The following is a 25,673-nucleotide window of genomic DNA, read 5'->3' as shown; positions in this document are numbered from 1 at the left end:
GCTTGGAATTAATATCAACTTGGAAAATATTTTACTAAAATCACCCATCCTGGAAAAACTTTAAAAGGATTGTATTTACAAATGTATACAAAAAAATACAAAAATATGGATGCAAATCAATTGAGCATCTAGTAGCAAAACCATAACCTTTTCACACTCAGTTTCATTGTATGTTCTGAAAAGCATAAATTTTATCAAGTAAACCAATATATCAGTTTAATGTTTCAAATAAACCCATTTAAACACTTTGTCAGAATAATCAATTTTATCGTCCTTAGGAATTTGGAACTTTGGTGGTTTTTTATAAGGAGAGTCTGAAAGTCTTGCAAGTAAAATCCTGCAATAATAACATCAGTTACAGCAAAAGACAAACCCCATCAGTGCAAATGTCTAGATCCACCTTTCTCAAACCCAGTTTTGTTTTTGGGTGCTGGACCGTGAAGTCGTTCATTTTGTTAACGATGCTCTAATAAAAAACACTGTCTAAACTTTTTTTCCTGACAATGACAAGATGGTGAAAAGACAAAGAAATACCTTAAAAATGTTTGACTAAATCAATTTCTATTTCCATTTGAATTCTTTATATTTAATGTTAATGTTGGGCTAACAAAAATAACCTGTCATTTCCTGTATAAAATCATGAGGATACATGGTCATTTTGACATGCTGTGCGCTACTTGCTGTTTTTTGTTGTATCTACTTGGCCACCTGTCCAAAAAAATTTCGACTAAGCATTTTATGAATTAATTTTGTTAAATTCTTTATTTATGAGTTTACCAATGTATTATTTTTCATTCAACTTTTTCACACTGGTAACATATTTGGACATATCAACTCCTGACTTGCTGAAGCTAAGTACTATTATGCCTGCTCATTGTAGTTGTTGTAACTTTAACATGTATCCTTTTGCATCCAAGGAATGCTCTCTCCACCTTTCCTGGTGTCCTGTTTAACCTCAGGAGGACATGGGCCCTTGGACTGTGCCTCGGGACTACCAGGCCCAAATGACCCGTAGCTGTCCCTGTCCAAAGTACTCCTGGTTGTGTTGCAGATCAAGTTGCTGCCTGATGATTCCTGCAGCCACAGCCCACACCCCACCTAATTGTCCCTGTCCTAGTCCACCTTAGTTTAAGGACTCTGGACTCAGACCATGCATTTATTATCCTTTCATCTGAGAATTTAAGTAATTGATGGGGCCTAAAAGGTATTACTCATGATGTTCACCCAGCACAGCAAGAATAGGACTGGCCACCGTTCAGTCTTCTTTCCCAACCCAACTAGAGAGTTCTTCCAAGCCACTGTGCATCAACTCAGTTGTTGCTTGCTCTTTTGGGTTTCAGGCTAGGTAACTGCTGATTTGATTGATTTAATTTGGTCTTGTAGAGCGTCCTTGTCATTTGTTGAATGATTCAATAGGTCCACCTATTACCTGAGTCCACCCCTTCCCACACTGCAAAAAATAAATTCCATAAAATATGCGTGAAAGTAATCCAAAATATTTTAGCGGGAAAGTAGTCCTACTACTTCAACACCATTCTTTCCACTGCTTGGGAGGAAATAAGATTTAATCTTAAATGGGGGTGACATCCTACACTATATGCCACAGTAATTTAACTGGTAGCTATTGGACGTCAGTGGTTCATGGTTAGCTATTAAGTTAGTTAGCAAAGTCAAACTATAAGTAATCTTAAAGGTGTAGAAATGTAACGTTAATGTTGTCACTAGTCACAATGCCAAACTTTCCTAATGAGCTAGCTAATGATAACATAAAGGTGAGCTGCATACAGTGACTTGACATGCGGTTAAACATTGTCTCTTGAGCCAGATGGTTTACCACAATCACATGAGCCAGATGGTTAAATTGGGCAAATTGTTCAGATGGACATGGTATATCGCAGAATTGTAAGCTTAATGATTCGCTTGCCCACACCATTTCTTAGCTAGCACTTTTACTCCTTTTGTTTCATTAAAACACATTCCTCTTTTCCATTCAACACTTTCACATTAAACACATCACATCAACAAACTACAAACAACCTTTATTAACATTAAATGTCCATCTTGTCAATTCTTGAACTCTGACCTTGGCCTGGGCCCTACATCCCCCACCCATCCGGCTACTTGTCACCTCCCAATCTGCCTGCATGCTCCTCCTCACCTCCTTACATTTTTAACTGCTCCTTGTCATGTCCCTTAATGGCTTCTCCTCCTCACCTAGCTAGCTGCTTCTCGTGATTTTCCCAACATACCAAGTTAGATTTGATGTTGCATAATTCCAATTTCTACAGTGATGTTACATCTGTACAAAAGGACATGATCAAGTTATTCTAAGTCTCAGTTATTTTAAATAATAATAAATTCCATCATTTTGCTATATTGTGTGTTCTGCTCTCCATCCACGAACACAGCAATCCAGCCACTATAGTATAGTGAGCTATAACTACTGACTAGCTTCACAGCTACTATATTAAAGTGAGCTATGGCTACTGGTTACCTTCACAGCTACTATAGTATAGTGAGCTATGGCTATTGGCTAGCTTCACAGCTACTATATTAAAGTGAGCTATGGCTACTGGTTACCTTCACAGCTACTATAGTATAGTGAGCTATAACTACTGACTAGCTTCACAGCTACTATAGTATAGTGAGCTATGGCTACTGGTTACCTTCACAGCTACTATAGTATAGTGAGCTATGGCTATTGGCTAGCTTCACAGCTACTATCCTACAGTGAGCTATGGCTATTGGCTAGCTTCACAGCTACTATAGTATAGTGACCTATGGCTACTGGCTAGCTTCACAGCTACTATAGTATAGTGACCTATGGCTACTGGCTAGCTTCACAGCTTTTGTTCTGCTCTTCCTTGCAGTGTCAGTCTTTAAATGCATCTTTAAACTATTGGTATTATGATTATTCAATTATTTTCTAATTTATTGGTTTAGTAAAAATGCAAAAATTATTTGTATCTAAATGCAAAAGTATTCACAGAATACAAGTCATGATTAAATGCTGATTATTCTTTTGAACGAGGTGACTGAGAATAGCACTGTATTCTGTGGAACCAAAAACTTTTCTAACAAAGTTATATTAGTTATATTTTGTTGAACCAGAGGAAATGTGGACTAGGCTATTTAAACTTTAAAATCAGATATAAACAATTTAGCAAAAAGCAAGACACAAAATGTGCCATACCATTCTGCCATGTCACAGCCTTTATAGGGATTTCTCTAAAAATACAATGTGGCATTTAGCAGAAATATCACACATTTTGTGGAGGAATTATGGGCTCTAATCAACCTGTATCACTGAAATGTTACAGATTGTGAAATATATATTTAAAGGTAATTTCATATTGATCCAACATACACATTTATTGTGATTTCAATCTGTGCTAAGGCAGGAATGTTGACTTCAAATTTAAATTATTCTGTGTAAAGCTTAATTGCAAACATACAGATTGAGTAGAGCCCTAAAGTCAAGTGCATATGATGTGTTTATGGAATAAATGACCAGCTAAATGTCTTAGTCCTTCTGAATATCCTACTTGTTTGGAATTTGGGAACCTTTTAAGATCGTCCCAATATACCTGCTGTCATGTGGGTGATGTAGAAGATCTTTGCCTTTTCACTCCTGGTCATAATCACAGCACAATAAAGTGCTTTCTTTTTTATGTTAAAATGTCCTCTGTCTTTTTTTTAACCTCAACATAATTTCCTGTCTGTTTTAAAACCTTTACATGTTCCTCTGTCTGTTTTAAAACAGTAAGATATTCCTCTGTTTTTTAAATGTCTTTGTGTTAGGAGGATCTCTGTGAGGAGGGGCTCCCATCTGAGTTCTCCGTTTCGCCCTCTGAGATGGCCTGCATCGGGACTGGGTGGTGTCTACTGCGGCTGCTGTAGCGGCTGCTGTTGGCCGGGGGAGGGATGCGTGAGCGGCCATGTCTGGATGAAGAAACAGGAGACAGCCCTTTAGGGGAGAAGCCCTCGGTGAAGGGACTGGGAAACTGCACTACACTCGGTGGGGGGGACTGGGGCTCCCCTTGAGAGACCAGGGGGTCTCCTGGAGCCTTGGGGCCGACTGGGCTCTTCAGGATCTCTGTGGCTGACATGCGGTAGCTAGATTCTGAGCGGCTGCCCTTCTTTAGGAGTAGCAGTTTAAATTCCTCATTGGAGGTACTGGACTTCTTTAGGCTACGGTAGATTGGTCCTGGGGCTTTCTGGGGACTAATGTTGGTTGGAGTACCAGGATTAAGCAGGGACACTGGAGAGGTAATGATGTGGCCAGGTGGGGGGTCTGGGTTGCCAGGCGAGGTTCCCTCAGATGTAGCACACCGACGACGCTGGACACTTAACTCTCCAGAGTCCTTCTTACCAAGAACTTTCCTCTTCGATCTATAAAGGACATTAAAACAATGGTTAGAGTTATGGATAACAGTGCACTTTGTTAGGTTAGTGACTTTTTTAACCTGCCAGAAACCCACCTGTGTATCATGGCAAACAGATCTTCTGTAGTACGAGCCTTACTGGGAAAGAGGAATACATCATCCTCAGTCTTGTCCTGACTCACAGGAGAGGTGTCCCAGGAGCTTGACTCTGGAGTACGAGACAATGCATGATTGGTTTAAATGCACCTCAATACCTTTGGATACATTTGTACTGTTTTAGTTCAGTTAGTTAAATAAATCAGAAGCTTAATGGCTGATATCTGACCTTTACTGCCATATGCCTGCTCTGTGTCTGGCAGGGACCCTGGGGTGGAGCTGGGGTCTTCCTCTATCGGAACAATCTCCTCCACATCTTCCTGCAAACTGCTGCTGTCCTTAGAAGTACTTCTGATTGGAACACCTGAGGAATCACACTCCTTTTCTCTGCCAGCTGCATTGCTGATAGCATCACTTATTACAGGTACTTTGTCTACACTTTCTGATGATGTGTCACCACTGGTCTGAACAGGACACAGTGAAGGGGTGTCTGTTCTCTGTAGCTCAGAGGGCACTGGTGGTTCAACCTCCTGAATGATGGTACCAGGAAAGATAGCTTCCTCTACCAACTGACCTGGGATCACCCCAGAGGCCTTAGCTCCACTCTGAAAAACCTCATGTTCTGGTTGTGTCTGCTGGTCTGATGTCTGCTGGTCTGATGGTAACCTGAAGGCGGTGGTACCCCTCCTGTTTTCAGCTGGTTCCGTAGTGAAGGGCCCATCACTGGAGGAAAACAGTGACTCACAGTACCATTGGGAGGGGGGTACCTTGGAGTGGTAGGCTGGCGGGGACCTGACCTCTGGAGCCTGGCTGCTGGAGGGGGGACTCATGTTGGGACTGGGGGCCACCTCTGTGTGGCTGGACTGGTCGGGGCTACCAACAGACCTTAGCTGGACCGAGAGCAGCATGGTGGGGGTGATGGCCATGGTAGGGCAGCTGGAGGTCTCAGTCCTGACCGATGCTGCTGTTGACTTCGGCATGCTCTGGTGCACTGGATATAGGTGGTTCCTGTGGCCTGGGGTCTTGGTAGAGACGGGAGGAAGCTGGTTCGGGTTAGGACTAAGGCTGTAGAGGGAACTGAGATCCAGGTGGCTAGGGGGAATAACTGGCAGTTCCACATCTCTGGTGGAGGACCATGACAGAGATGACTTCCTCTCTGGAACCTTGGGCTTCCTCTTCTGATTGGTGGGTGACATAGGCTTTCTCTTCTGATTTGTGGGAGATAGGAGCTTCCTCTTCTGATTGGTGGGTGAAAGGGTTTTCCTCCTCTGATTGGTGGGAGACATGGGACAAGGGAAGAAGGCAGAGGGGAAGGAGTTGGTGGGGGTCGCTGATTGGCTAGAGTAGCCACTAGATGGCGACACTAAGCCAGCCAACCTCTCAGGAGAAGAAATCTGAAACTCATCTTGTGAGGACATCTTGAAGTCTTCTACTAAAGGCAGAGAGGACAATTTGAAGTCTTCTACTGAAGGCAGACAGGACATCTTGAAGTCTTCTGTTGAAGGCAGTGATGACATCTTGAAGTCTTCTATTGAAGGCAGCGAGGACATGTAGTCTTCTACTGAAGGCAGCAAAGACATCTTGAAGTCTTCTGCTGAAGGCAGCGAGGACATGTTGCAGTCTTCTAATGAAGGCAGCGAAGACATCTTGAAGTCTTCTACTGAAGGCAGCGAGGGGGTGGTAGCTCTGGAGCCTGACTGTGAGGTCTGAGACTCTGAGCTCTCCGGAGATTTGATGCATTCTATAACAGTAGTGCCGGTAGCAGTGGAGGAGTTGGACAAGGAGCGGTACGGGTCGGTGTTGGACCAATCTGTACAGTCTGATTGGACAGCGCTCTCCCCCTGACAGGACTGTGTGTCAATGGTACCAAACAGGCTGGAACTGGGAATCTCCTTAGTGTCCTTGCCTCGCCAGGCCTCCAAGGTTTTAAGGGCCTCCTGGGGGTCCTGCGTTAACAGTAACCTCTGCAGACTTCCCCCTCCTACATCAAGGTGGGGACAGCCCAAGGAGCCCTCCAAGGCTCTCTGTGGCCTCTCTCTCTCCTGCTCTTGGGGGTTCTTCGGTTTGCTCTTGTCAGCAGCGTTTCCCTCTCGGCTGATTTTCCTTAGTGAGGAGCTGCGCCTAGGAGGTGATGGCTTGGCCTTGGGTTTTCTTAAAGACAGACAGCGCTGGCCTACAGTGTGTTCCTGACTACAGTCAGAGCCGGAGGCTGAACCAGCGTAGTTATACGTGAAGCTCCTACTCCCTTTCAGACCACAGTCAGAGTGCATGGAGGTGTAGTACCCTTCAGTGTCTATGGAGTAGTATGATACAGAGTCTGCCTTCTCAGAGGGAGGCTTGTCTGTGGTGAAGCTCTCGCAGGTAGCCATGCTAGTGAAGCTGGGACAGTCCAGACTCCCCTCCCCCTCTCTGGAGTGCTCAGGGCTGAAGTCCTCAGGTCGGGGGTCAGGATGGTCAGGGTGTGGGTAACTCCACTCTCTGTCACTAACTGTACTGACCCCTGCATCGTCAAGCAGCCTGTCCATCTGGTATGGATCTAGGATTAGAAAGGGGGCAGGATCATCGGTGGCATGAGGGGCGGTGTTGAGGGACAGCTCTGAGTCACAGTGGGAGGAGGCAGTGAGTTGGGGGGAGGCTGCGAGAGGGAGGGTCTCGGAGGTCTGGGAGGGGCACGTTGAGCTGCTGCCACTCCAGTTCCCACTGGAAGACTGATGGTCATCTTTATGGTCCAGTTGGTCCCCCAGAATCCCCCTGGTGGAGGCAGAGTGCAGTGGGCTAGAGAAGGTATCTGAGCTGGACGAAATCTCACAACTCCCCATGTTAGCTTGATGGGGCAGGCGAGAGTGGACCCTCTGCATCCAGGGGTGCTCTGGGCTGGCAGGTTGCTGCTGGTACTGCAGGCTGCCAAGGGGGTGGTCTGGCTGGGCATGGACGTCAGGACCCCCGCCCTCCTCATCCTTCAACTCCTCCGGTCCAGATAGAAAGTCCTCAGCCTCATAAGGAGACAGTCCCTCCTCCTCCTCATCCCCCCTGTGGTTGTGCCCCCCTTCCCTCAGCAAGCTACGTGACCGCAGGTTTACTCCCAGCGAAGAGGCAGAGGAAGAGAGCATAGCCGTTCTGTGCTCCGAGGCTTCTGGGAGAGAAGAAATATTACTGGTGGAGAGGGACAGGGGGTTGGGGGCAAAGCTGACTCCCTGCTGACCCCTCTGTGACCGGACCCTCCGGCGGGGCGGCACAGTGACCAGGAAGACTTCAGTCTGACAGCCAGTGTCCTTCTTAGCATTCAGATGGCTGGACAGGTCCTCACTACTGAGGGCAGCATTGCTATGGACGACCACCACCCGTTCCCTGGCGACCGGAGACTCATCAGAATCTGGAGGAGTGACATAGTATCTGGATTAGATTCACTGTCAGGATCATGATTTGGTTTAGGGTCATTGTTCGGGTCATGGTCCGGTTTAGAGTCATTGTTAGGGTCATGGTCCGGGTTAGGGTCATTGTTAGGGTCATGGTCTGGGTTAGGGTCATTGTTAGGGTCATAGTCTGGGTTAGGGTCATTGTTAGGGTCATGGTCTGGGTTAGGGTCATTGTTAGGGTCATAGTCTGGGTTAGGGTCATTGTTAGGGTCATGGTCTGGGTTAGGTTCAGGGTCATGGTAGGGAAAGAATGAACACTGATTAAAAAGCAGCAAACTATTGACAATTCTAAACATTCCATGAACTATAAACATACTAACGTTGAATCTGATTTTGTTCAGAAGTTGTTAGATACAGTTATGCTCAAAAGTCTGCATACCCTTAGTTCTTAATACTATGTAATGCCCCCTTTAGCAAATGACAGTGTGCAGTCTTTTGTAATCGTTGTCTATGAGGCCCCTTAATTCTTGCAGGTGGTACAGCTGCCCATTCGTCTGGGCAAAATGCCTACAGGTCATGCAAAGTCTTTGGTCGTCTTGCATAAACCCCACGTTTGAGATCTCCCCAGAGTGGCTGGATGATATTAAGGTCAGGAGACTGTGATGGACACTCCAGAACCTTCACCTTTTCTGCTGTAATCACTGGAGTGTTAACTAGGCCTTGTGGTAAGGGTTATTGTTGTGCTGGAAAGTCCAAGAGCGTCCCATGCGCAGCTTTTGTGCAGAAGAATGCAAATTGTCTGCCAGTATTTTCTGATAACATGCTGCATTCATCTTGCCATACATTTTCTAAAGATTCCCTGTGCCTTTAAAATTCACACATCCGCAAAACATCAGTGAGCCACCACCATGCTTCACAGTGGGGATGGTATTCTGTTCACTATAGGCCTTGTTGACCCCTCTCTAAACATATCGCTTATGGTTGTGACAACAAAGCTCTATTTTGGTCTTGTCACTACAAATTACAGTGTGCCAGAAGCTGTGAGGCGTGTCAAGGTGTTGTCGGGCATATTGTAACCAGGCTTTTTTGTGGCATTTCTAATGAGGTTACCTATGGGTTTTTCTTTGTATCCCAAACAGTTTTGTCTGAAATATTTCTTGGTCTACCTGACCTTGGCTTGGTATTAAGAGATCCCCAAAATTTCCACTTCTTAATAAGTGATTGCACAGTACTGACTGGCATTTGCTTGGCTTTCGATATCTTTTTATATTCTTTTCCATATTTATAAAGTTCCATTACTTTGTTATGCAGGTCTTTTGACAGTTCTTTTCTGCTCCCCATGGCTCAGTATCTAGCCTGCTCAGTGCATCCATATGAGAGCTAACAAACTTATTGACTATTTATACATTGCAAAATGTGTGTCACTTTGTGTGTATGTAACAAAGCCAAACATTCAAGGGTATGTAAACTTTTGATCAGGGCCATTAGGGTGATTTCTATTATCTTTATGATTTAAAAAAGGACCCAAACAACTATCTGATAATAAATGGCTTCATATGATCAAAAATCCTTCAAGTACATTTTGCATGATCAGTCATATTTAAAAAATCAATGCTAAGATTTCACCATTTCTCCCAGGGTATGCAAACTTGTGAGCACAAATTTATGCCAGGGTTAAGCTGAGATATACGGTACCTAAATCCTCCTGAACTTGTCTTGGAATCCCGGTGACGGTTTTGCGTCTCCTCAGCTTCCTTCTCCTCTGAAGAACAGACTGAGAGTAGACCAGGGAGCAGCGAACACTAGCGTCTCTGTCAAACTGCACTCCTGTACAGCAGAGCAGAGATCTGTGTTAGCAACATGCTCAAGCAACCAGAGATCTAAAGCAGTACCAATAAAAAAAAAAAAAACAGGCAGATATATATATTTCTGTTCAGATATGCAGATATATATATATTTCTGTTCAGATATGCATATATATATATTCCTGAACAGACATGCAGATATATATATTTCTGTTCAGATATGCAGATATATATATTTCTGTTCAGATATGCAGATATATATATTTCTGTTCAGATATGCAGATATATATATTCCTGTTCAGAAATGCAGATATATATATTCCTGTTCAGATGTGCAGATATATATATTTCTGTTCAGATATGCATATATATATATATATTTCTGTTCAGATATGTAGATATATATATTCCTATTTGTGGTAAATGTTAATGTATGTAAAAACTCTGAACTAACAGATGACACACAACACAAACCAGGGTTAAAATACAACATACTGTAACATTTTAACCAGGGTTAAAGTACAACATAACTTATTAACCAGGGTTTAAATACAATTGACTTTGAAAACATCACAACAAACTAATGAACAACACTGACCACATCATATAGTAAACAGCATGATCATCTCCCTACTGCAACTCTTTTCTTTCTGACATCAACTCTTCTTCTCTCCATAAGCTACAAATGGTCAGACTTCTCAAACGCCAGCAGCACATCATCCCAATCCTCCGGGAACTCCACCGGCTCCCCGTCCCTCAGCGCACTGATTATACAATTATTCTGCTCACCTATAAAGCCCTCCATGAGCTTGCTCCACCCAACCTCTCTGATCTTATTCTCCATTACCAACCCATCTGGTTACCTCATCATCCCCTGGTCCAAGCAACGGAGCTTTGGAGACAGTGCATTCTCTATGGCTGCTCCAAGGCTTTGGAACTCTCCTCCACAATCAACCCGTGATTCAATCTGTTACCATCTTCATCCACTGCTTCAAGCCTCATCTGTTCAAACAAGCCTACCCCTAGCCCCTGCCTTTCCTTTCCCCTAGCCCCTCCCCTCTCCCTACCCCCTGCCCTTTCCCTTCATCCAGTGAAATCCTTTTCTTTTTGTATACTGTCCAATCGCTCTCATATGATTTTGTTTGTTTTGTATCTGATGTAAAGCATCTTTGGGGAAAAGTGCTATATAAGTTCAATATATTATTATTATTATGATGCATGTTCACAACTTTCAACACTAAACACTGACCTAAACAATAGTTAGAATATATTCAGTCTGGTGTATAATACAGTGGCTATAGGTTACAATACAATAGCTCTAGTCTAGAATGCTGTAGTTCTGGAATAGAATGCCGTTGTTCCTACCTGATAGCAGTATAACGGGCTATGTTGCAGCTTTCTGGGTCTGTGTCTCTAGCTGTGCTGATTCTCTATACCTCACAGCTCATGTGACAAGAGGCTGGCCTTTCAGTTCCACGGTAATTACAGCGCTCTGGTCACAATGGCTCGTTTCTGTCTCAGTTTGTGTCGACACTCAGACTCAAAGCCTGGCTCCACATCTCTGAGACTCTGCTACTCACAGTAAATAAATCTCAACAGGCCTTTTAACTATCTTAATGGGACTAATTGGCATTCATGAAGCAGTATCTTGCCTCTTCACTCACTGGTACAAATAGAACAACTCAGACTGCCTTGACTGCTGCTAACTATGACTTTCACATTGTAACATGATTCTTAGTGTATTAAATGTCTCACAGCATTAAACATTTCTCAGTGTGTATTAATCTAATATAGGTTTTCTAATGTCATGCAGCATGTTGTGGTGTGGTTATATTTTATGCTTTGTTGCTCAGAAGTTGCATGAACTAAATATATATGCTAAATACAGACAATCAAGGCCAAATCTGTTAGGTACTGTAGCCACTGTTGGAATACATGATATAAATCAGCTCGGTTTTCAGCTGGGTTTATTATAGTGAATCAACTACCAGCTGTCTTCAACTGTGTTTAATATAGTGAATCAACTACCAGCTCTGTCTTCAACTGTGTTTAATATAGTGAATCAACTACCAGCTCTGTCTTCAACTGTGTTTAATATAGTGAATCAACTACCAGCTCTGTCTTCAACTGTGTTTAATATTGTGAATCAACGACCAGCTCTGTCTTCAACTGTGTTTAATATAGTGAATTAACTACCAGCTCTGTCTTCAACTGTGTTTAATATTGTGAATCAAGGACCAGCTCTGTCTTCAACTGTGTTTAATATAGTGAATCAACTACCAGCTCTGTATTCAACTGGGTATAATATAGTGAATCAACTACCATCTGTCTTCAACTGTGTTTAATATAGTGAACTATTTTACTGGGATTCTTTACTGGGGAATGTGGTTAGTAATTTCAGGAGCAACTTAAATTATTCAGTGCATACTTTTAGTGCTTATAATACTTAATATGGGTAAGGATTGATAAATAAAGGATCAATTGTAACAGGAAGTAATGTTGTGGTGAAAATATGGTAATGCTGTGATGTTATACTGGAAAAGGCTGTGATGTTATACTGGAAAAGGCTGTGATGTTATACTGTGGCATGAACGTGTCCCCCAATGTTGCATTAGTGTTGCACCCTAATGCCCCCAAGGCGGAAAGCTGGAAGGTTCAGGAACTTTCAGAGGCGGCCAGCAGGATCAGCCCCACCCCTACAGCTGGAGGAACGGGAGGAGAGGCCACCCAGCAAACACCACCAGTACCCATTACTCTCAAACCGCTACCAGGACTTTTCCTGAGGCAAAGCAGACCCTGCAGGAGAAGGCTTTCTTTTTTATTAATGATCCCCTCACCTCCTCTACCACTTCCCTAAATAAAATGCCCTCCAGGGCCCTAAACACCCCTCACCTCCTCTACCACTTCCCTAAATAAAATGCCCTCCAGGGTCCTAAACACCCCTCACCTCCTCTACCACTTCCCTAAATAAAATGCCCTCCAGGTTCCTAAACACCCCTCACCTCCTCTACCACTTCCCTAAATAAAATGCCCTCCAGGGCCCTAAACACCCCTCACCTGCTCTACCACTTCCCCTAATAAAATGCCCTCCAGGGTCCTAAACACCCCTCACCTGCTCTACCACATCCCTTAATAAAATGCCATCCAGGGTCCTAAACAACCCTCACCTCCTCTACCACTTCCCTTAATAAAATGCCCTCCAGGGTCCTAAACACCCCTCACCTCCTCTACCACTTCCCTAAATAAAATGCCCTCCAGGGTCCTAAACACGACCTCACCTCCTCTACCACTTCCCTTAATAAAATGCCCTCCAGGGTCCTAAACACCCCTCACCTCCTCTACCACTTCCCTAAATAAAATGCCCTCCAGGTTCCTAAACACCCCTCACCTCCTCTACCACTTCCCTAAATAAAATGCCCTCCAGGGTCCTAAACACCCCTCACCTGCTCTACCACTTCCCTTAATAAAATGCCCTCCAGGGTCCTAAACACCCCTCACCTGCTCTACCACTTCCCTAAATAAAATGCCCTCCAGGGTCCTAAACACCCCTCACCTCCTCTACCACTTCCCTAAATAAAATGCCCTCCAGGGTCCTAAACACCCCTCACCTGCTCTACCACTTCCCTAAATAAAATGCCCTCCAGGTTCCTAAACACCCCTCACCTCCTCTACCACTTCCCTAAATAAAATGCCCTCCAGGGTCCTAAACACCCCTCACCTGCTCTACCACTTCCCTTAATAAAATGCCCTCCAGGGTCCTAAACACCCCTCACCTGCTCTACCACTTCCCTAAATAAAATGCCCTCCAGGGTCCTAAACACCCCTCACCTGCTCTACCACTTCCCTCCCCCGGTTGGGCCACAGTGTCGCCGGATCCCCCCGTCTCAGTTCCAAGATCTTACGCTGCTATACTATTGTGCTGGGGGATTGGTTCAGTTCTCCTTCCCCACTAAGTTCTCCTTCTCCACTATAAATCGTTGTTGATATGAGGAATGTATTTTCAGAATGTTCCTCCCGTTTTAAACTTTACCTGGTTTGGGGGGGCCCAATGCTGTCCCTGTCCTTGTCCATCTGGTCATACTTCTGACCTTATCTAAAATTAAATAAACTCTGGATTTAGCCCAGATAAATGTATTAATTATTACAATTGGACTCTTAATATCTCACCCAGTACAGCCAGATGAGGACTGGTCACCCCTCTGAGCCTGGGTCCTCTCTAGGTTTCTTCCAAAAATGTGGCCTTCTTAGGGAGTTTTTCCTAGCCACTGAAATTCAACACTACAGTTGTTTGCTCCTTGGGGTTTAAGGCCGGGTGTCTCTGTAAAAGCACTTTTTGACAACTGCTGTTGTAAATAGGGCTTTTTAAATAAATTTGATTGATTAATAAAATGCCCTCCAGGGCCCTAAACATCCCTCACCTCCTCTACCACTTCCCTTAATAAAATGCCCTCCAGGGCCCTAAACATCCCTCACCTCCTCTACCACTTCCCTAAATAAAATGCCCTCCAGGGCCCTAAACACTTGTCCTGTGTATGTTCCCGGTGTCTCGGCCTGTTAAAACTGAGGTTCAAACATTGACATGCAATGGGGAAACAGAGGATGTTTATTTACCAGTCGTCTACATGGGTAAACAGAGGATGTTTATTTACCAGTCGTCTACATGGGTAAACAGAGGATGTTTATTTACCAGTCATCTACATGGGTAAACAGAGGATGTTTATTTACCAGTGATGTTAATGGGAATGATGCAGGATGGGATGACTTGTGAATCGCTCTTCATCCTCTCCTGTGGTGTGGGCAGTGGCAGTGCTCCGGACCAGTTGGTCTGTTTGTCCAGTGTAGAGGGGATGTTAGGAAAAGGGTGCCGGTGGCACTGACCAGGACCCTCAGGGTCACAGGCAGGAGCAGCCTGGAACAGACGGATATGACCAGTTGTTATGAGTGGGTCACGGATTAGGTAAAGGTTAGTAAGAGTTTTGGTTGTGGGTTAAAGTTAGGCTGGGGAGTCAAGGTTTGGGTTTAGGGTTAAGGTGGGAGGTTATAGTTAAAATGGGGAGTAGGAGTTTGGGTCAGGGGTTAAGGTTAGGGAGTGGAGTATGAGTTCAGTTTGGGATTAAAGGTTAAGTTGTGGAGTAGGAGTAGTGGTGAGGGGGTTGGGGGGTGTAATTTTGGGTCAGAGGTTAGGATGAGGATTACTGTAGCTAGGTTACATGAGAAGGGGCACACCATCGCAAACTGATTACCAGCATGTTACAGTTAAAAAAATGCATTTGTTTGATGATGTTTTGCGCAAAAAAAATTAATAAATAATAATAAACACATGGGAAGATTCCTCTCCCCAGATTATCCACAAAATTATGAAATCAATGTCATTATCAGAGAAAAATACAAGTTCAGGAATATCATTATTGGGGAGACAGGTTCAGTAATTGTATTATCAAATAGAAAGACTTAGTAATGTTGTTACCTGATAGAAAGGCCAGAAAAATGTAGGTGTTAATATGTTATTGGAGAGAAGAAACAACATGAGATAGGCAGATTCAGACTGAGTTAGACAACACTCTCAGCTCCCCTAGTATACCATTTTGTGGGTACCACTAAGATATCTAGTGCTCAAATGTGGTAACATGAAGACAAGTAATTGACAAGTAATATCAAGAAAGCTCCTTATAGATATTTATTGACATGATACCATACTTATTTTCTAGCAAGTTTTCACACCCCTTAAATCAGTATAAACTCCCTCCCTTACCAGCTAGCTAGATGTAGGTAATTAAGTTACTGACATAGATAGTTATAGGTAAGTCTACCTCCTATGACAAACAGCTTACTTAGCTTGATTCATGAAGTTATGACTCCTCTTTGGGACATATTGTCACAAAGATGAGTCACTTATCATAAAACAAACAGTGTATAGACCCGCCCTCCTTCCCCTCCTCTACAACGACCCGCCCTCCTTCCCCTCCTCTACAACGACCCGCCCTCCTTCCCCTCCTCTACAACGACCCGCCCTCCTTCCCCCTCCTCTACCCCGACCCGCCCACCTTCCCCTCCTCTACAACGACCCGCCCTCCTTCCCCTCCTCTACAACGACCCGCCCTCCTTCCCCCTCCTCTACCCCGACCCGCCCACCTTCCCCTCCTCTACAACGACCCGCCCTCCTTCCCCTCCTCTACAACGACCCGCCCTCCTTCCCCCTCCTCTACCCCGACCCGCCCTCCTTCCCCTCATCTACAACGACCCGCCCTCCTTCCCCCTCCTCTACCCCGACCCGCCCTCCTTCCCCTCCTCTACCCCGATCCGCCCTCCTTCCCCTCCTCTACAACGACCCGCCCTCCTTCCCCCTCCTCTACAACGACCCGCCCAACTTCCCCTCCTCTACAACGACCCGCCCTCCTTCCCCTCCTCTACAACGACCCGCCCTCCTTCCCCTCCTCTACCCCGACCCGCCCTCCTTCCCCTCCTCTACAACGACCCGCCCTCCTTCCCCCTCCTCTACCCCGACCCGCCCTCCTTCCCCTCCTCTACAACGACCCGCCCTCCTTCCCCCTCCTCTACAACGACCCGCCCAACTTCCCCTCCTCTACAACGACCCGCCCTCCTTCCCCTCCTCTACCCCGACCCGCCCTCCTTCCCCTCCTCTACAACGACCCGCCCTCCTTCCCCCTCCTCTACCCCGATCCGCCCTCCTTCCCCTCCTCTACAACGACCCGCCCTCCTTCCCCTCCTCTACAACGACCCGCCCTCCTTCCCCTCCTCTACAACGACCCGCCCACCTTCCCCTCCTCTACAACGACCCGCCCTCCTTCCCCTCCTCTACAACGACCCGCCCACCTTCCCCTCCTCTACAACGACCCGCCCTCCTTCCCCCTCCTCTACAACGACCCGCCCAACTTCCCCTCCTCTACCCCGACCCGCCCACCTTCCCCTCCTCTACAACGACCCGCCCACCTTCCCCTCCTCTACAACGACCCGCCCTCCTTCCCCTCCTCTACAACGACCCGCCCACCTTCCCCTCCTCTACAACGACCCGCCCTCCTTCCCCTCCTCTACAACGACCCGCCCACCTTCCCCTCCTCTACAACGACCCGCCCTCCTTCCCCTCCTCTACAACGACCCGCCCTCCTTCCCCTCCTCTACAACGACCCGCCCTCCTTCCCCTCCTCTACAACGACCCGCCCACCTTCCCCTCCTCTACAACGACCCGCCCACCTTCCCCTCCTCTACAACGACCCGCCCACCTTCCCCCTCCTCTACAACGACCCGCCCACCTTCCCCTCCTCTACAACGACCCGCCCACCTTCCCCTCCTCTACAACGACCCGCCCACCTTCCCCTCCTCTACAACGACCCGCCAACCTTCCCCTCCTCTACAACGACCCGCCCACCTTCCCCTCCTCTACAACGACCCGCCCACCTTCCCCTCCTCTACAACGACCCGCCAACCTTCCCCTCCTCTACAACGACCCGCCCACCTTCCCCTCCTCTACAACGACCCGCCCACCTTCCCCTCCTCTACAACGACCCGCCCTCCTTCCCCTCCTCTACAACGACCCGCCCTCCTTCCCCTCCTCTACAACGACCCGCCCACCTTCCCCTCCTCTACAACGACCCGCCCTCCTTCCCCTCCTCTACAACGACCCGCCCTCCTTCCCCCTCCTCTACAACGACCCGCCCTCCTTCCCCCTCCTCTACAACGACCCGCCCTCCTTCCCCTCCTCTACAACGACCCGCCCTCCTTCCCCTCCTCTACCCCGACCCGCCCTCCTTCCCCTCCTCTACAACGACCCGCCCTCCTTCCCCCTCCTCTACCCCGACCCGCCCTCCTTCCCCTCCTCTACAACGACCCGCCCACCTTCCCCTCCTCTACAACGACCCGCCCACCTTCCCCTCCTCTACAACGACCCGCCCACCTTCCCCTCCTCTACAACGACCCGCCAACCTTCCCCTCCTCTACAACGACCCGCCCTCCTTCCCCCTCCTCTACCCCAACCCGCCCACCTTCCCCTCCTCTACAACGACCCGCCCTCCTTCCCCTCCTCTACCCCGATCCGCCCTCCTTCCCCCTCCTCTACCCCGACCCGCCCACCTTCCCCTCCTCTACAACGACCCGCCCTCCTTCCCCCTCCTCTACAACGACCCGCCCTCCTTCCCCTCCTCTACAACGACCCGCCCTCCTTCCCCTCCTCTACAACGACCCGCCCTCCTTCCCCCTCCTCTACAACGACCCGCCCTCCTTCCCCCTCCTCTACAACGACCCGCCCTCCTTCCCCCTCCTCTACAACGACCCGCCCACCTTCCCCTCCTCTACAACGACCCGCCCTCCTTTCCCCTCCTCTACAACGACCCGCCCACCTTCCCCTCCTCTACAACGACCCGCCCACCTTCCCCTCCTCTACCCCGCCCTCCATCCCCCTCCTCTACCCCGCCCTCCATCCCCCTCCTCTACCCAGCCCTCCTTCCCCCTGCTGTAACCACCTCGACCCTCAAAGGTCCAAGCCAAATCTCAATTGGATATTGACTGTAAATGGACAAATACCCACTTCCCTTCTTCCACTTGGCAACCTCATGTTCCAGTTGAAGCAGCTCTGGTCTTTGTGTTTCTTTTCCCAGCAGACCAGAGGCCCCTTATAAAACACTGTCCACAAAAGAAACAGTCTCCTTGGAAACATCTCAGAAATAATAAAACAAATCAAACACAGTGGTTGTTTCTTGAATAACCAGATAGAGAAACAGACAGAGAGTGCGAGAAAGAGAGAGAAAGAAAGACAGATAATAAAAGTTGGTTTGAGGGTTTTATCTGTGCCATGTCCAAAGCTAAATTCATTAGACATGGAAAAAGAAACAAATACACAGATTGTCTCATTGGTATTAAAGCTGTGTATTTTCTGTCCTCGGACAAATCAAAACTTTGCTGTTCCTCAAGGCTCTGTTTTGGGACCATACTTGTTTTGGGGCCCCTTAGTGAAAGACAACATGACAGACCAACATTTTTACTTTTAAAAACTGAAATGCTTGTTTTAGGTTGTTTTAAAGTTTGAAATGCCTTTGTGTATGTAATGCGCTAGAGAAATAAACTTGCTTTGGCTTGCTTTTTCAAAGTCGCTCAGGCTGTATTGACATACTTGGTGATCATAAATGGTAATTATAATTTCGGCGGTTGGCATCTTGATTAGCTAACAGGTCTAAAATTGACTAGTGAGAGAATAAATAAACCAGTGGTTCTGGGTCGAGCAGTTACCCTAATGATGGCAGAGCTTGCTCTTTTAAAGGACTTTGGCTCAGGGATGAGATGTGAAAGTGTTCTGTAACTGCGCTGATTTCATCATGGAGAATGCCTGAAATTAACCATTTGTCAATCATTTATGTTGAAATCTGTCAATTCCTAGGTTGATGATCGCCACACCAGCATACATTACAGGTGTCATATGTAAATAAGGACAGGTGCAGCATGATGCATCCGATTTATTTATCTGCGATTACATTATGACCATGTGTGACAGTTTTGTGAATCACACAGAGATGATCGTGATGATTGTTCAAATCTGAGATCTTTTCTGAGAAGGCTTCATGAATGATGGCCATTAAAACTACAACTAGATTTGAACTTTACAAGTAAAGTTACTGGGGCTTGCTTTACTGCTTTGCAAGTAATTGTGGGCTGGTACATTGATACAGCAAATTTCATCATACGTTTTTTAAGTACGAAAAGTCTTTGTAACAAGTCTTTGTAACTCTAAAGTAACAAAAAGTGATGTTGGCATAGTTACACTAGATGCAGTATCTTAAGTTTGGTCAAATACTTAGATTTTAATTGGGAATAGTATAGCTACATTGAAAAGTATTTTCCATTGGAGCTGTTTTTGAAAAAAACAAAAAATCCTCTTGCTATGATTACTATGGTTGCAGTATTTAGAAATTGGTCAGAGGTATTTTTGTAATTTCTTCAGATTCAAATAGCTTAGAAGTAGAGGAATGTATGAAATACTTGTAATGTTTGTCTATCTTGCTGGGAAAGAGGATTAAACAGCTGCCATTTGGGAAACACTACTAAAAATCATGTTGCTATAGTTACTACGGATATCTGGAATTTGGTATCTCAAGTTTGGTAAGAGATTTTTTTCTGCTGAGAAATACACTCACCTAAAGGATTATTAGGAACACCTGTTTAATTTCTCATTAATGCAATTATCTAATCAACCAATCACATGGCAGTTGCTTCAATGCATGTAGGGGTGTGGTCTTGGTCAAGACAATCTCCTGAACTCCAAACTGAATGTCAGAATGGGAAAGAAAGGGGATTTAAGCAATTTTGAGCGTGGCATGGTTGTTGGTGCCAGACGGGCCAGTCTGAGTATTTCACTATCTGCTCAGTTACTGGGATTTTCACGCACAACCATTTCTAGGGTTTACAAAGAATGGTGTGAAAAGGGAAAAACATCCAGTATGCGGCAGTCCTGTGGGCGAAAATGCCTTGTTGATGCTAGAGGTCAGAGGAGAATGGGCCGACTGATTCAAGCTGATAGAAGAGCAACTTTGACTGAAATAACCACTCGTTACAACCGAGGTATGCAGCAAAGCATTTGTGAAGCCATAACACGCACAACCTTGAGGCGGATGGGCTACAACAGCAGAAGACCCCACCGGGTACCACTCATCTCCACTACAAATAGGGAAAAGAGGCTACAATTTGCATGAGCTCACCAAAATTGGACAGTTGAAGACTGGAAGAATGTTGCCTGGTCTGATGAGTCTCGATTTCTGTTGAGACATTCAGATGGTAGAGTCAGAATTTGGCGTAAACAGAATGAGAAGGCTGGTGGTGGTGGTGGTGTAATGGTGTGGGGGATGTTTTCTTGGCACACTTTAGGTCCCTTAGTGCCAATTGGGCATGGTTTAAATGCCACGGCCTACCTGAGCATTGTTTATGACCATGTCCATCCCTTTATGACTACCATGTACCCATCCTCTGATGGCTACTTCCAGCAGGATAATGCACCATGTCACAAAGCTCGAATCATTTCAAATTGGTTTCTTGAACATGACAATGAGTTCACTGTACTGAAATGGCCCCCACAGTCACCAGATCTCAACCCAATAGAGCATCTTTGGGATGTGGTGGAATGGGAGCTTCGTGCTCTGGATGTGCATCCCACAAATCTCCATCAACTGCAAGATGCTATCCTATCAATATGGGCCAACATTTCTAAAGAACGCTTTCAGCACCTTGTTGAATCAATGCCACGTAGAATTAAGGCAGTTCTGAAGGCGAAAGGGGGTCAAACACAGTATTAGTATGGTGTTCCTAATAATCCTTTAGGTGAGTGTGTATCGACATTGATGTAAATCTATGTTGGTGTACAGTATCTGATTCCACTATGAAACTTTAATCACATAAAATATAATTAATATTGCCTTAAACAACCCCTGATATCATACAAAATACCTTAATATGAAAATACCTTACCCAATACGGGTAAGAGTTTCTTTTATCTCCTTTTCAAAGCCCATCGCAGTAGGTCAGAGTGTTGTCTTATCTTCTGAAAAGTTTATTTTGTCAAAAACCTATGTAACAAAATGATTGGCACCCTTGAAGAATACTATAAATAAGACCAAAGGAATTAGCTTTTTCTTGATATTGCTTTTAGTGTCTAGGAACGTTCTTGTTGTCGATGACCATTTCCTGTTTCACTGGGGTATAAAGTAAATGTGAGGTAACACACAGGTAAAATCCTTTTGTCAGAGTAAGTAGAACAGGAGGGCTTATTGAAGAAAAGCTAACAGGTCTGTGAGAGCCGGAATTCTTACTGGTTGGTAGGTGATCAAATACTTATGCCATGCAATAAAATGCAAATTAATTACTTAAAAATCATACAATGTGATTTTCTGGATTTTTGTTTTAGATTCCGCCACTCACAGTTGAAGTGTACCTATGATAAAAATGACAGACTTCTACATGCTTTGTAAGTGGGAAAACCTGCAAAATCGGCAGTGTATCAAATACTTGTTCTCCTCACTGTATATGGCTCTCGAACCGTATGACAACAACTCAATAGACTCTCTGTGTCACTGTATAGAGCACATAAATACCTGGATGAACCAAAATTGTCAACATTGTCTAACCCAAACCCTGAGATTATTGTGTTTGGCAACAAAAATAAAAGAACAAATATTAGTAAAGAGCTGGATTCTTGGGCCCTTAAAACCAGGGATCAAGTGCGTAATCTTGGTGTTCTGACCTCATGTTCAACTGTCACATCAAAGCGGTCACCAAAACAGCATTCTATCACCTTAAAAATATAGCCAGAATCAAAGGCTTGGTGTCCCAAAAAGACCAAGAGAAGCTCATCCATGCTCTAGTAGGGTTGACTACTGTAATGGCCTCTTAAACTGGATCCCCGAAAAAGACTGTAAAACTGTTGTTTATTTATTAAATTCTCCCATAAATACTGAGTGATGTAAGCTAAACTGTCTAAGTATGAGCAATTTGGTTTGTTTCATGCTAATTCTGCTTAGACGCTAGCTAATGTTACTAACGTTGGTCAATGGTGTTTACCATTGTGAAATAGCCTATTGAGAATGACAGCTGTGTGGTTGCTACTGTTACTAATTTATCGTTACTATTATAACTACATCATTGATTTTGCCTGTGTGTGATAAACAGAGGACAAAACTTTGCCTGAAATTAAATGAGCATTGCAGAGACAAGCATTCCAGATTATTTCATCAGTCCAGTCTGCCTAATGGCTTGCAGCCAGAAACGTCTGCATTTAGCTTGCCAGTTTTTCCCAGGATCTAGCCCCTTTCTCTACACTTGTTCCCGCAGTTTTCTGCCACCACCAAACGTCAGTGACGTAACTGTGACATCCACAGCAAATCTGTTAGTCTATTAAATTTTAGTGCTGCTTTTAATATCATTGATCATAGTTTGCTATTAGGGAAACGTACATGTTATGGCTTACTCCATCTGCTTTAACATGGATAGAAAGCTACTTAACTGAGTAAACACTCAGGTAACCATCCAGGTAACCACCTCAGTAAAGACCCTGGTAACCACCGTGGTAAACATCCTGGTAACCACCTCGGTAAAGACCCTGGTAACCACCGTGGTAAACATCCTGGTAACCACCTCGGTAAAGACCCTGGTAACCACCGTGGTAAACATCCTGGTAACCACCTCGGTAAAGACCCTGGTAACCACTGTGGTAAACATCCTGGTAACCACCTAGGTAAAGACCCTTGTGAACACCCAGGTAAACACCCTCTTAAACATCCTGGTAACCACCCAGGTAACCACCTCGGTAAAGACCCTGGTAACCACCATGGTAAACATCCTGGTTACCACCTCGGTAAAGACCCTGGTAACCACTGTGGTAAACACCCTGGTAACCACTGTGGTAAACACCCTTTTAACCACTGTGGTAAACATCCTGGTAACCACCTCGGTAAAGACCCTGGTAACCACTGTGGTAAACATCCTGGTAACCACCTCGGTAAAGACCCTGGTAACCACTGTGGTAAACATCCTGGTAACCACCTCAGTAAAGACCCTGGTAACCACTGTGGTAAACATCCTGGTAACCACCTCAGTAAAGACCCTGGTAACCACTCTGGTAAACATCCTGGTAACCACCTCGGTAAAGACCCTGGTAACCACTGTGGTAAACATCCTGGTAACCACTCTGGTAAACATCCTGGTAACCACTCTTGGGGTTTCAGGACGTCTACGATGTCAACAAATGCACATGTAAAAAGGGCTTTATAAAATAAATGTGATTGATAAATGGGACTGAGCCATTCTCCAGTTACAACATAGGAAATGTCTAAGAATCAGACCAGGTAAGACAGGAAAGAAGAAGGAGGGGGAGTGGAGGAGTGGAGAGGGAAGGAGAGGGGAGGGGAGTGAAGGAGAGGGGAGGGGAGTGGAAGAGAGGGGAGGAGAGGGAAGGGGAGGAGACTGGAGGGAAGGGGAGGAGACTGGAGGGAAAGAGAAGGGAGGAGAGGGAAGGAGAGGGGAGGAGAAGGGATGAGAGGGAAGGGGAGGAGAGGGAAGGAGAAGGGAGGAGAGGAGACTGGAGGGAAGGAGAAGGGAGGGGAGGAGAAGGGAGGGAAAAAGAGGGGAGGATACCAATACCTTTCTGCTCCAGGGAGAGAAGTGACAACATTCAGTGGGGGAAGAGGAGCGGGGGACGTGGCTGTCAAACTACAACATCAAAGACAAAAACAAAAAGATGAAGAAATGAATGACGATGAAGAAGAAGGATTGTACATGTTAACAATACAGGAAGAAGAAGAGGAAGGAAAGGACAAGGTTGATATGGTGTATACAGTGAGGGAAAACATCTGCCCACTGACAAAGAAATGATCCGTCTAAATGTAATGGTAGGTTTATTTGAACAGTGAGAGACAGTATAACAACAAACAAATCCAGAAAAACACACAAATTGATATCCATTTTAATTAGTGAAATACGTTTTTGATCCCCTGTCAATCAGAAATATTTCGGGCACCCAGGTGTCTTTCATACAGGTGACGAGCTGAGATTAGGAGCACACTCTTAAAGGGAGTGCTCCTAATCTCAGTTTGTTACCTGTATAAAAGACACCTGTCCACAGAAGCAATCAATCAGATTCCAAACTCTCCACCATGGCCAAGACCAAAGAGCTGTTCAAGGATGTCAGGGACAAGATTGTAGACCTACACAAGGCTGGAAAGACCATCTCCAATCTAAAAGACCATCGCCAATCTGCATGGTGAGAAGGTGACAATAGTTGGTGCGATTATTCACAAATAGAAGAAACACAAAAGAACTATCAATCTCCCTTGGTCTGGGGCTCCATGCAAGACCTCACCACGTGGAGTTGCAATGATCATAAGAACGAATCAGCCCAGAACTACATGGGAGGATCTTGTCAATGATCTCAAGGCAGCTGGGACCATAGTCAACAAGAAAACTATTGGTAACACACTATGCTGTGAAGGACTGAAATCCTACAGCGCCCGCAAGTTTCCCCTGCTCAAGAAAGCACATGTACAGGCCCATCTGAAATTTTCCAATGAACATCTGAATGATTCAGAGGAGAACTGGGTGAAAGTGTTATGGTCAGATGAGACCAAAATCAAGCTCTTTGGCATCAACTCGCCGTATTTGGAGAAGGAGGAATGCTGCCTATAACCCCAAGAACACCATCCCCACCATCAAACGCGGAGGTGGAAACATTATGCTTTGGGGGTGTTTTTCTGCTAAGGGGACAGGACAACTTCACTGCATCAAAGACGATAGACGGTATCGTTAAATCTTGGGTGAGAAACTCCTTCCCTCAGCCAGGGCAATGAAAATGGGTCATGGATGGGTATTCCAGCATGACAATGACCCAAAACACATGGCCAAGGAAACAAAGGAGTGGCTCAATATAAAATCTATGGAGGGAGCTGAAGGTTCGAATTGCCAAACGTCAGCCTCGAAACCTTTATGACTTGGAAAAGATCTGCAAAGAGGAGTGGGACAAAATCCCTCCTGAGATGTGTGCAAACCTGGTGGCAAACTACAATAAACATCTGACCTCTGTGATTGCCAACAAAAGTTTTGCCACCAAGTACTAAGTCATGTTTTGCAGAGGGGTCAAATACTAATTTCACTCATTAAAATGCAAATCTATTTATAACATTTTTGAAATGTGTTTTTCTGGATTTTTTTGTTGTTATTTTGTGTCTCACTGTTCAAATAAACCTACCATTAAAATTAGAGACTGATCATTTCTTTGTCAGTAGGCAAACATACACTGTATATCAAGTCACCAGGGGACTCATTTATCAATATTGCATAAAAAACAATCATAAATTTGGACTTATTAAAGGAATGTAAAAAGGTTGTACGCAGAGAGTTGTACGCATATAAAAAAATATAATCACATTGGTATTTAGAAAAATACCAATCGTTCTTAGCCTCAGTACTTATGCTCAATGCATATTAGCATTTCACTCTAATTACCTATCTACGGTCAAAATCATCCCATTTAGCCTGTGGGAAAC

At 45.3% G+C, this 25,673-nt stretch overlaps 1 protein-coding gene across 4 annotated transcripts in view; it reads right to left on the bottom strand.

Moving 5' to 3' along the window:
- Positions 1 to 2,020: 2,020 nt before the first annotated feature.
- The window catches only part of LOC105029432 (Nance-Horan syndrome protein), an 80,245-nt gene continuing 56,592 nt past the window's right edge, over positions 2,021 to 25,673 (bottom strand). For 2 of the 4 annotated variants that reach the window (XM_020049057.2, XM_034293873.1), the window contains 6 exons: positions 23,776 to 23,844; positions 14,368 to 14,551; positions 9,533 to 9,664; positions 4,711 to 7,854; positions 4,482 to 4,593; positions 2,021 to 4,392 (listed from right to left, as the gene is read on the bottom strand). In XM_020049057.2, coding sequence (XP_019904616.2) covers positions 3,798 to 4,392; positions 4,482 to 4,593; positions 4,711 to 7,854; positions 9,533 to 9,664; positions 14,368 to 14,551; positions 23,776 to 23,844 — 4,236 coding nt within the window. In that variant the 3' untranslated portion in view covers positions 2,021 to 3,797. Of the gene's footprint in view, positions 4,393 to 4,481; positions 4,594 to 4,710; positions 7,855 to 9,532; positions 9,665 to 14,367; positions 14,552 to 15,109; positions 15,508 to 23,775; positions 23,845 to 25,673 lie in introns of those variants that run through there. The other 2 variants (XM_034293874.1, XM_020049058.2) reach the window with 2 other exon arrangements.

This window comes from Esox lucius, chromosome 8, assembly GCF_011004845.1.
Source record: "Esox lucius isolate fEsoLuc1 chromosome 8, fEsoLuc1.pri, whole genome shotgun sequence".
Classification (NCBI taxonomy): Eukaryota; Metazoa; Chordata; class Actinopteri; order Esociformes; family Esocidae; genus Esox; species Esox lucius.
Note: the sequence above shows the minus strand (reverse complement) of the source record. Positions and strands in the feature narration are given on the sequence as shown.